This window comes from Sparus aurata, chromosome 3 (assembly GCF_900880675.1).
Source record: "Sparus aurata chromosome 3, fSpaAur1.1, whole genome shotgun sequence".
Classification (NCBI taxonomy): domain Eukaryota; kingdom Metazoa; phylum Chordata; class Actinopteri; order Spariformes; family Sparidae; genus Sparus; species Sparus aurata.
Window position 1 is genome coordinate 15,410,560 of NC_044189.1, and position 12,655 is coordinate 15,423,214.

A 12,655-nucleotide genomic window follows, 5' to 3' on the forward strand; every position below is an offset into this window, starting at 1 on the left:
GGAGCAAATTCAAATCTATTGCTATTACATGTCAGCTTCATTATATGGTCAGGGACCCAGAGTTTAACCTATACTCCTGTGCTGGAATGAAACAAACTTGGGCTGTGTCTGATTTGATAGTATAGTGCTAAAACGCATATCCGTAAATCTAGTGATTGTTGTTTCTTTTCTTTTCCAGTTGTGATGATCACAATCTTCACTGCTTAAATTGACCTATTGTCTCGCTTGCCTGACAGTTACATTTTCAAAGTGAATCATTTACTTTTTCCTCTGTTTATTGACGGAGGTTATATTTAATATGAATGGATTAGCCAGTGTTAAACAGTAACCACTGAGGCCAAAGTTGATGGCAGAATTGGAAAGTGACAAATTACTTCACTCAAGAATTGTATGATTATGAGGTACTCGTATTTCATTTAAATATTTCCATATTTTGCTATTTTTTACCTCAACTCCAATACAACTCAGAAGGAAATACTGTACTTTTTACTCCACTACATTTATTTGCAAAGTTTAATTACTTGTTACTTACTTATTACCGATATGACAGATATGATTAACAAATAATGATGTAGCCTAGACCAGTATCATAAATAAAAGTAAAAAGGAAAACAACTAGATTGATTCCTGGGGTAAATTCATGAGCTTACAGTATTCCAAGTCATACAGATTTTTCATAGATATGGAGATTTATATAGATTCATTTAGTAAATGAATCATGAAAAGTGGATACAATACAAAGTACAATAAGTAACATGAAAAGCACTCAAAAACGAAGATAACGAAAGAAATGAATAGAAATAGAAATACATTTAAAAAGGTGCATTGCAGATGACCATAGCCGTGACTGCTTTATGTCTGTCAGTCCTTTCAGCGTTTTAGTTTCATTTCATGCTTGAGCTGGTGAATTTTTGGGTTTCATTTCAGTCTATTGGCATTTCACAGATAAACTTAACATACCATATAGAATAGACCTAATACAAAATAAAACAACCCAAAATAAAAATGTAAATGCATTAATAAGATGTAAAATTCACTTATATACTATTCTTAGGTGGACATGATATTATGTATTTATTTATTTTATTCAAAGTTAGAATTTTCATATTTACAATATTATTTAAGTTAATACATTTTTTTCCCATTACTGAATAAACAAGCTGATCTCAGAGGAAAATAAGGTCCCCAGAACACTGTTCGAATATACAAAGGTGGCAGGGTCCGCCAGACATCAGCAAAGTAAAACAGTATGAAATTGAATTGCCCCTTCATGTCAATTTGTTCATTTGCTACGGCATCAGAACAAATCAGTCAATGAAGATCTTCCTCGTCTGGTTAGAATTTCTTCCCCAAAACCACACAGTGTACCTTTAATTATGGTCGCCATGATGAAAACGACCCAACGATGACTGTACCCGGAAGTGTTTTTGCGCGGCGGCTCCTTTAAGACGCGGGGCGGCCGCGTATTCGTTGCCAGGACGACAAGAAACGACAAAAACTCATCGTCTCCGGCAGCAGCATTGTGGGAGTATCCAAACTCTGTGCAGCGAGAACTAACTATCACCTGAACAAACATCAACGGATTCTGAGCAGTCCGGTTAATCAGAGGGGTTTTTCGGTCCATACGTGGAGTTAATGACGAATCTTCTTCTTCTCGACCGACAGGGATTGACTGAGCAGTGAGCGACGGAGCCGTCTGACCACAAGTACAGAGAAGGCGTGTGAGGTGTGTGTGTCCAGATCAGCTTCAAGACAGATTCGTTTTCATCAAAGTGAAAGTATTTCTCTGCTGTTTATTCTGCAGCTGCGCTCTTGCTATCAGCTGTTCCAACACCTGTTTCCAGGACGTTTTTTTTTTTTTTTTGTAACACCGCAGAGGAGCTATCAAAGAGTATGGTGATGCTGTCTGCATGAGCTGCACACCCAACTGTCAAGGAAAATGAGCAAAACATATGAATCAGCCAACGTGTCTGAGGTGGAGGATCACATTTCTCTCAAGTATGAAATCAAGAAGAGACTTGGAAAAGGGGTGAGTGACTGTTTGTCTTTGGATTTTTTACTGGATCCAATAAAATTCGAGGTTAATTCGCTCAAAAGCCGTAGGCCTGAAATTAGAACAAATCTCCTTCATGCACCTTTGACATGAATCCCTTTACTTAAAATGTTGCACCAGCCTCCTCTGCACCTGTACACATTTAAGCCCACCCTGTACTTTGCCCTGAAGAGAAATTCCAGTAATTATCCAGACTTAAGTTTCTCAGTGAATACCAGTGTTGTAAGCACTGGGGTTTATTTACTTTGGCAGGACAAACTCTTTCCTTGCGGATCAGCTGATGCGTGAGGACACTTATTCCCTCCAGAGTCCAAACCCTTTTGTTTTTCTCTACCGTTGCCACAAGACTAAAAACAGCCAGGTTTCTTTCCATAGACTGTCCACAGAGACTCACAAATTGCTGCTGTGCTTGAAGTGGCCAGGTGGCAATTGCCACGTATCCCTGTCACACCGGCTAGCTAGACATACCTGAGGCCGGCTGAGACTCAGGTTACACAGCTGTTGGACCTGTTTGTGGGGGTGTCCTGTACAGTGATGCCCCGATGAGCAAAAGCACTGCTCTAATTGGCTGTAAGGAGTCAGGTAAAGTGCTTTTACAGCTCAGAAGAAAGTGTTTTATTTCGAAACTCCCTCCGTGAATGCTCATCACTCTCTTCCTCTGGAGCCTGGGTTTTGGCAGAGCCCACAGCTGTAGAGTCTGTTAAGAATCTGATCCTCCAGTGACAGGGCTCCTCCTTGTCTGAGCTCTGATGCCTCACTGCTCCCTGCTCTGTTATGCTTGACTTCACCGCCTACATCAGCACCATGACTCTCCCTGCAGCACAGTCGGGGCTGTTGCTGCCATCGAGAACATGAAGGTCACGTCCGTGCCTTTTATTTCTAGGAACATGGCGACCATAAGCGCAGTTTATACATTTCAATTCAAAGTTACACATCGTGGGTGGAGCTGCAACGATTCATACAGAAGTTGTTAAAAGTTATGTCAGTTGATTTAGCTAATCGCTGGTCGGTTGGAGTACATTTTTAAGGAAATTCAAAGTTATCTGATTCCAGCTTCCTAAATGTGACAGTAACCTGAATATCTTTTGGTTATGGACAAAACAAGACATTTAAGGACATCATCTTGGGAAGCACTGATCAACATATTTCACTATTTTTTTTTACATTTTGTAAACTGAACAACTAATCGATTAATCAAGAAAAAAGAATCGACAATGAAATAATCATTCATTGCAGCCCTAATAAAGTGTTTTAAAAGACAAATAGCAATATACTTAGAGCTGTGTCCTTAAATTTGACGTTTTTTGAAAAAGAGAAAACTCAAGAGATACACGAGTAGAGCTGCAATGATTCATTGATGAATCGATGAGTTGATTAGTCGATAGAAAGAAAATACATTCACAACTATTTTAATTATCGATTGATGGTTTCTGTCCGTTTTCACTGAATAATGTCAAACATTAGCTGTCATTTCCAGCTTTTAAAATGTAAGGTTTTGCTGCTTTTCTTTGTCAATGAAATAGGAAATAAAGAGTTTGGCAATTTTGGACCGAGTGATCATGTTAATCAATCAAAAGCGAAAATATAGAAAGTGAAGAATAGTCTTCAAAAGCATCATGTAGAGAAATTCTTGGATATAACTTTTAAAAATGAATAGAAAAATATATAGTGGGACTGCTAAATGAATTAAAAAGTATCTCTACATTTCTGGCTACGTCAGTGTTACCCCAATCTACTTTACAACACTTCCTTACAGGGTTGAAATCTTGAAGTTCAAACTTTGTGAATGTTTGACTAAATGTAAGCCGCCTGCTCCATGGAGGTGACTTGATGTCACCAGTGTTTTTTTGTGTGTGTCTCAGGCCTATGGCATCGTGTGGAAAGCAGTCGACAGACAAACGGGCGAGATTGTGGCTGTGAAGAAGATCTTTGACGCCTTCAGGAACAGGACAGATGCGCAGGTGTGTGCTTGTTGCGAGTGACAGTAAAGTCTCGCAACCTTTTTAACTTTCATTTATTTTGCCACATCGTTTCTGCTGCTTATAATTCCCATTATTTTTTGCATTTGACCCCTTAAAAAGCATTAAACTGAAACATTTTAAAACGTCCCGCAAATCGTGTTAAAAAAGCCTGTTTCTGTGGACTCCCTCACCTGTTTCAATGGAGAGACGAGTTTGGCTAATGATTATATAGAACAGGAGGAAGAGGCCTGCGTGTGCCTTGTTTATGGCTGCATGTTGCTTGTAGAGTTCAAATCCTAACTGTGATTTTCTTTCTCTTTTTGCAGCGGACATTCCGAGAAATCATGTTCCTCCAGGTAACAATAACAGATGTTTTTAACTTGAATAGATGTCACACAATCATTCTCCTAGTTTACGTATCAAAGACTGAAAGAGACAGAGAATTTGTAGACCTAATGATCTACAAATCAGGCCCATGTACATCTAACAACACACTGCAGTGCATCAGTGTCAACATATCATAGTGACTTTTTTTTCCCAATTAATGTTTTCATACAACTTTATTATCATCCTAAAGGAAAGTTGCTGTACAGTCAGGTATTAAACACACACAGGTCACAGGAACACACTGATAACAACGTGCTTTATATCCTTATGCAACAAACTCCTGTTTCACTCTTTATTTTCTGACCTACATTCATGTGACCTTCAGCTGTGCCACTGCCCCCTTAATCAGCTGTTGTCATACATACAGCCGCTTTTATGTAACCTGTGTTGACACACTGTTGTTTACACAACGTTTACACGATGGCTGCCAGCGGCCGCACAGCAGCCGATGTAAGACTTTTGTGTGTTTTCTGTTGGTAAAAACTCTCTTGTTCTCTGTGCAGGAGTTTGGAGATCATCCCAACATTGTCACGCTTCTAAATGTCATCAGAGCGCAGAATGATAAAGACATTTACCTCATCTTTGAATTTATGGGTGAGTGCTGGATGTGGTCCTAGTGCTGCACACAGACCAGCACAGGCAAGAGTGGCGGGTACAGTGGTTCGTTGCAGTTTGACTTGGCACTGACGAGGCCAAGGCGTGTCTGTGTGTGTGTGTGTGTGTGTTCTGCTTCCCTTGGCTGACTGCACTGTCTTACTGCTGAGTCCACAGTTTGGCCTGCCCCTCGCCGCAGTCTAATCCATGACTGTAAAGCATCATCCCAGCACAGACCCCCACTGTCACTCTCTGCTATTACATTTTTGAGATGCTGCTTCATTGGAATCTTTTGGGAATGTGATTATAGAGGAGTGCGTGTTGAGCAACTCAATGCTAAAATCATGGTTGAGAATGCAATCCCATCATTTACAGTGACAGTACCATCATCATTTTTGCGTTTTCTGTTTTATATCAGATACCGACCTGCATGCAGTGATAAAGAAAGGCACCCTATTGAAGGACATCCACAAACGTTATGTGATGTACCAGCTCCTCAAAGCCCTCAAATACCTGCATTCAGGAAACGTCATCCACAGAGACCAAAAGGTACGTCACGATACAGTGTTAGTCGGGAATTCATTTGTGTGCAGGGCAATACAAACATATCACAGGAACGAAATGGGCTCCTAGTTTGATCAAACTTATATGACACCATTATACCTGTACCTCACCAGATCACATATTAAAGGATACGTTCCGCCAGAATGAAAAATCAGTCATTATTGTTGATGGAAAGTCAGGTGAAGTGATGTAGTCCACAAAACATTTCTAGATCTTCACAGCCAAATGGCGTTTCAGCATTTTCACCAACAACTGCAGTTGAACGGACTTTGTCGCAAATTGATATGAAAAGACAATATTTACTACAGACAGCGAATGCTAACTATGAACTACGAAACTTCATCCGCACGGGCTTGAGGAGATCGCGGTTGAGTTAAATGTTTTTGTTGAATTTATAATGTTGCTTTAAAATTCAAGCAAAGTTCATCATTCACTTCACCGTTGGAATAAGGCATTTATTTATTAATTAGCATATTTAATTATGAAGTAGCGCAGCAACTACCAGTTATTTTCAGTATACATAGATTACATATTGATACTTTTGGTCAATCATCGTTCACGTGGCAAAGTAAACTAAAAGGTATAATTTATAATGTGAAGAAAATAATTTGTCATGATAAAAAAAAACATTCTGACTTGTTGACGTAGTGACGTCATAAAAATACTAATTGCAACAAGAGGCATGGTTGAAAGCCCCCCCTAGATCAACTAGTGATTACCAGATTCTGTTCTAGTGTACAGCTAAACATCTCAGCCATTTTGTCTAAAATTATGCTTGTATTTCATCACATTGAGTTACAGTTGCAGAAGATCTGCTGTCACATCTGCACAAAATGGCCTCTGATGGTAGAGATTACTATGTCATCCTTCCTTTTCCCACATTTTTCTGCTATTCCCCCCTCTTTTCACTCCTTGTGTAGTTTCTGTTTTCATACCTTTGTCCTGACCTCTCTGTAGATGAGTGAAAATCAAACTGTTATTGTCCTTGTGAAGAATGTTTCTCTTGTCTGCGTTTTCAACAGCCATCCAACGTGCTGTTGGACACTGACTGTGTAGTCAAGCTGTGTGATTTCGGCTTGGCCAGATCACTCAACCAGATCCAAGAGGACAGTGGGAATCCAGCACTGACCGAGTACGTGGCGACGCGGTGGTACAGAGCTCCCGAGATCCTGCTGGGATCCACGAGGTATCAACTGTGATGAGCATCTGTTATCAGTATCTGTACCGCAGCCTCTGCTTGTGTTTGGTCTTAAAGACAGTTGATATCATAATTATCAGGATGGCATTTAGCAAAATTTGCTAGGAGTGTACCAGTCTGTTGAAAGACTACATCTTGTCCAAAGGTACACTAAAGGTGTGGACATGTGGAGTCTTGGCTGTATCCTGGGAGAGATGCTTCTGGGAAAAGCCCTGTTCCCCGGGACCTCCACCATCAACCAAATAGAGAAGATCATGAGTGCCATACCACACCCCAGCCCAGAAGGTGGTTGAGGAACTCCAGATTCCAATCATTTCAAATCCTCACTGTTTACTTTTAGTAATGGGGAGCTTTCATTGCCATTAATTAATTTAATGCGATTTTATTTACAGATATTCTCGCAATCAAGTCAGAATACGGATCCAGTGTTATTCAGAGGATGTTACTGAAGTAAGCAGATCTTCAACTCACGCTGATGACTTTGTTTATATTTGAATACAGAGTGTCCACAGTCTGCTTGGCCTCTTTCTGACCTCGTCACTCCTGGGACACAGCTAGTTTAGGGTGTGATGATAACAAATTTTTTTCCCCCTCCACTGGAAAGATCGTTATCAGAGGTTGCAGGCGTCGGACGGGCTGATAACATGCTCAGGGAGATGGGGGAGTGATTATTGCACATATGCAGTGACAAAGGAAAATCTCGACCTAAGCAAAAACAGCTTAAATAAACCACCTTGTAGAAAAGTGTGTGTTGGGCACGTGTTGCAGAAAGGGATGAGATGAGTGAGCAGGGAGAGTCAAAAGCTCAAGGGCTTTTCTTTATTTGTGATCTTTGCACGGGACACGGTGGTTTGTGAATAGATATCGGGCTTCACTTTCAAAGGCACAGTAAAAATTGTTGACAAACTTTCACTCCTCCTAATTAAATATTAATTCATAAGATTCATTAATATCTAATTTGACCTGATGTTTTCAGTCAAATCTCCAGTGTATACCTCACCCACGTTCCACTGACTCCCATCCTCCACAAGCCTTTTTGTATTCAAAGGGGAACTCCACCGACTTCACACATCAAAGTGTGTTTACAGGTCTCTCGGAATACCAAAAAGTTCTTTAAAGCCCTTTGTGACTCCAGGGGAAGCTGCACAAAGTCTGATTAATGGCTTCAAGTGACTGGGGCTACAAAGTTGAAAATGAAATAAATCTGGAGGTGTGGAGTTGGAAAGAAGGAGCTTACCAGCCCTGTGTAGCCTTTCTCCTTATCTCTACTTGGGGCTAGTGGTATTAGTCTCTACCGGCGTAATATACCAGGTGCAGGGGCCAAGATTGACAAGGTAGAAAAATGCATGGAATAAAAGTGCAGTTCTAAATTGTTGGGGCACACGTTAAAAGAAAACATATTGCATTTATTTTCAGGTTCATGATTTTGTTTTGGGTTACTACCAGAACAGGTTTACATGGACAACTGTAAAAAAAATACACATTCCCCCCTCTGTCTGTTTAAGCTCCTGTCTCTCTTCTGTTGGTGCAGACTTTGACCTTTTAAACTTTCAAGATCTTTATCATGCACAACAACGTACATAGAACACCGAAGGAAAGGAAATAACCAAAAAGCACCATATGTCTCCTTTAAAATATCGCTCTTCCTTCCTTCAACAGACCACAGGTGCCTTTCGAGGACCTTCTCCAGCCGTCCGTGCCTCCCGATGCCCTCGACCTGTTGAGAGGTTTGCTAGTTTTCAACCCAGACAAGCGGCTGACTGCCGAGCAAGCCCTCCAGCACCCATATGTAGCCAGGTATTGAGGACAAAGAATTCAGGTTTATCCAGGGATTAGTGGCTGTTATCTTTCTGTAGCTGTTCGCCTAGCTGAAAAGTTCAAATCAATAATTTCTTCTATTTAATGTGCTGTTGGTGTTGGATCAAGATGAGAGAGATCAATATTTGTAACCTTTATGTCAGTATTATTCCCACAAAGTGCTATCATTGATCCATAACTGTGTTTTCTGTCCCTGGAGGTTTCACAGTCCAGCCAAGGAGCCAGCTCTCAACTATGATGTAGTGCTACCTGTAGACGATGATGTACAGTTATCTGTGGTCCAGTACCGCAACAAACTCTATGAGGTACAAAATGAGTCAGAAATGTTCAGAGGGCTTTTACACTGTAAACCATATTACACAATTATTTTTTTTTAAACCTGTTTTTCCTCTCCTTTACCTGCAGATGATGCTGGAGAGGAGGACTAATCAGGGGATGCTGAGGCTGATCCAGCCAAAGGATGGAGGCTGCGTCAGTAATGGGGAGAAGCCGAAAGTGAAGGATAAAGCTGAGAGAGACCAAGAGGGAGCCAATAGTGACCATGAGGGGAAAAGACAACATGAGAAAGCTGATGAGACAAACCGTGTCCCCTCGCATACAAGCGTCACCAAACCTGTGCATGTGAATGTGTCAAACCCTCCTGCTGTGGAGAAAACAAGTCCAGTGGCCAGCCCTGCTTTAGGAAAACTCACATATAACCCAATCACACATGTCCCAAGTAGGTGTGAGTTCTTTGAAAGATTGCCTGTGTGTAGACATTTAACATTTGACTTCTTTGGTTAAATGAAAATTAGCTTTGGTATAAACCATTTAATATGTCTAAAAGTATCAAAAGAACTAATGTTTTGGGATTAATACAGAAAAGCAGGTATTGTATGGGCACCATTATCAAAAATGTACATAAATACCCAGCCCGGAGGTCCATGCTTTCACAATGAAATCAGTACTTCAAACATACACACTCCCTCAGCTAGAAAACACAGACTCTTCTTTTGGTCATTCAGATGGTTTTGTTCGAAGTCCATCTGGCGCTCCTCATTACTACCACTCCACCGCAGCCAGCAGGAGAAGAGAGGAAGAGACCAGTAATGGAAATGCAACAACATCCCCAACAGAGGGCACCAACGCTAATGTAGTAAGCAACGGACCTCAATCCACTGACAGTGCTGCTCAGTTTCGTTTTGTCTTGATGTGACGTAATCTTGTTCACTTTCATTTCAACCCTTTATTTTTGGCCACTTTCTTTCTCTCTTCCTCATGATCTTGCTTTTGCTCACCCAGCATTTTGTTCGTTCTTATTCCTCCCCTCACAAGTCCATGGACCAGATTCTCCAGCGTGGTCGCTCAGCCCCTGTGACCCATAACCGTTCCTTCTCCTTGACCTTAAACCAAACCCAGAACAACCCTTTGGTTCGTAAGGATGAGCCATCGCTGTCTTCTGGGCTACACGTCACATCTGCACGCTTGGTCAGTCCACTACACGCAAGGACATGCTAGAAATAGTGTATATGGATAATTCAAAGTGCGGAATGGCTAATCTAATGGCTGTAGTGGCATGTCTGACTTTCTTTTTCTTCCCATGCAGAACCAGCGTTCAAATTCTCAGGTTCGCGAGGCTCGGCCAGCGCCACGGTTCAGCAAGAAAGTGTTTCAGAGTAACTGTAACGTGGTAGCAGCGGGCGACCCTCGAGCTAAACTGGGCAGCTACTCGCAGGCCTACGGTACCATCAACAAGTCTGACCTGGACAATCTGCTTCAAAGCCGCCCTTAAAACCAGATACCACTGTCATTTCTCCGGTTACGCATTGGCCACATTTGTTTGAACACACAACAAAGTTTGCCTTGTACCAGGATGTTAGGCTCGTGGCAAAGACTGTAAGGTTACACACCTCTTGTGTACTGTGTAGATTGTACACATTGTCTGTGACAATGAATACATATTTTTAAAAATCCAGTGTGACTTATATGAAATTTATCAAATTCTACTAGCGGTTTGTGCAAGTTGTACATGTATGTCATGTCTTTTACAAGTTTTTGCTAAACAGCATTCTCACAAGGCTGGATCACTGGGCAAAGAGGGCAAATTCCCTGAGGCCCCAGACCTTTAGCTGCCCTAAAGGCCCATGTTATGTATGTCAATAGGTGTGCGTCAATTCAGAACCTTATCACTCGAAATGGTTAATAAATATTTAGCTTTCACATGCTAAATATACAATATATATATATATTACATTCAATTAAAGCCTTTATCCCAACTGACTTACAATGGGTGCATTTAACGTGGATACAACCCAACAAGAATGACGCAGGTACTTCAAAGTTCACAACTGCTTCAACTACTATATTAATAGAAAAAAAGGCTGGATGTTTTTGTTTTTGTACATTTGTGTTTTATAGTTATTACAAATAGGTGCCCGCAAATGCTTTCTGCCCATCACAGGGTTATTACCAGCCAAGATTTTTCCATGTTCACAGCTAACGACCTCTAGGCTTAATGATGTGTGTACATTAAGTCAGTTGGCTTCAGATGGACATAGAATCACTGTAAAATATGCAAATAGCTGTTTTTAATTGATTATATGCAACAAGAAATTATGTTTCATGTGAATACAGCAGCAATAAGCCAACGGGTTCCTTTAATGTGTTGTTCAATGTGTACAGAGAGAAATAGATTTGTGTTTCTTGAATCCTGTTGAATGTTTGACAAACATGGATGACTCTGGCAGCAAACCACCATGAAGTTTAATAATAAACAGAGGTGGAAAATTCAGATCCTTTAGTTTTGGAAACATACTAATCCAACAGTGTGAAAATAAATCTCCATTACAAGTAAAGTACAACTTCTACTCTACTAACATGAGTGAGCTTATTGAGCAGAAAAATGCCCTCCGATAATATAATATCATATTTTTTGATTGTTCATTCTGATGCAACAATATGCAAGTAGTATTTGACTGTTGTTGCTGGTCGAGGCGGAGCTAGTTTATCGGCTTCAGACACAGTTAATCAATTGGGTCACAAGATACGTCTGAGGGGATGTGAGATGATTAATGTGAGAACAATGCAAAGTTCTTTCAGCTTCAAACTGTCTGGAGGGGAAATCAGTCTGAAGGAGCTGCTTACAAATCAGACATTTGAAACACGGCATTAGGCACCAAGTAAAAACTCGTACTTAAGTAAAAAACAAAGATATTGTGTTAAATGATTACTTTGGTAAAAGTAAAATTCACCTATATGAATAGTATGAAGTACTCTTAAAGAGGCTGATATTAAATGTACTAAAGTATTAAAAATACTTTTTTTCTGGCAATAAATGTATTTATATAAAGGTAAATGTACATATATTTATACCTATATTTTACATATACTGTACGCTATTGGTCGACTGATTATCAGGATCACAGTTTTTTATCTGATTGCTGATAAAACAAATGAAGATGTTTCACCTCTCATCCAAGAGGCTTCTTCAGTACTAACTAACTGGAGGGGAGTAACTGAAACAAGTCCAACTGCCTACGATGCAGCACTTAGGATTAAGTAAATGTGCTACTTTGGCACTGATGCAGAATGTAACCTGCAAAGTAACCAGTAACTAACGTTATCAAACAATTGGACTTGAGTGCGGTGCTCGAGTAAATGTACTTAGTTATAGTCCATCATTGATGCTGCTTTTTCTATGTGATACAAGGCTAAACCGCCAGAAACCAGTTTATGTCGTGATGCAGTGCATTTAACAAGGGTATTGTGTTTTTTATGTAACATTTTCATTTGATAATAGTAACTACAGCTGTCACATACATGTGGTTGACCGAAAAGTAACTTCTACAGAGGAGCAAAAGAAGGCATCTTCACTGGAAACATCACAAACTGGCATGGTTCATGAACGGCCCAGGACATGAAGGTTTAAAACAACAACATCACTGGTACTACAGAGCATCAGTGACATCAAGCAAATGAGTTCACCCTGATTCAGAAGTGTCTGCTGCTGTACCACCAGAGACTCCTCAGCTCACCCTCAACACTCCATTGACAAAAAAAAAAAAAAAAAAATGGAGCAGGACACAAAGACTTTGTGGAGCA

General features: G+C 40.4%; 1 protein-coding gene across 1 annotated transcript; it reads left to right on the forward strand.

Moving 5' to 3' along the window:
• Positions 1 to 1,485: 1,485 nt before the first annotated feature.
• Positions 1,486 to 11,409, forward strand: mapk15 (mitogen-activated protein kinase 15). The gene is made up of 15 exons (XM_030410711.1): positions 1,486 to 1,726; positions 1,877 to 2,029; positions 3,916 to 4,014; positions 4,341 to 4,370; positions 4,905 to 4,995; positions 5,414 to 5,544; positions 6,582 to 6,745; positions 6,903 to 7,042; positions 7,150 to 7,207; positions 8,417 to 8,554; positions 8,775 to 8,880; positions 8,981 to 9,293; positions 9,580 to 9,710; positions 9,890 to 10,042; positions 10,161 to 11,409. The coding sequence occupies exons 2-15, from the start codon at positions 1,940 to 1,942 to the stop codon at positions 10,344 to 10,346; spliced, it is 1,830 nt and encodes a 609-aa protein (XP_030266571.1). The 5' UTR covers positions 1,486 to 1,726; positions 1,877 to 1,939; the 3' UTR covers positions 10,347 to 11,409.
• The last annotated feature ends 1,246 nt before the right edge of the window (positions 11,410 to 12,655 follow it).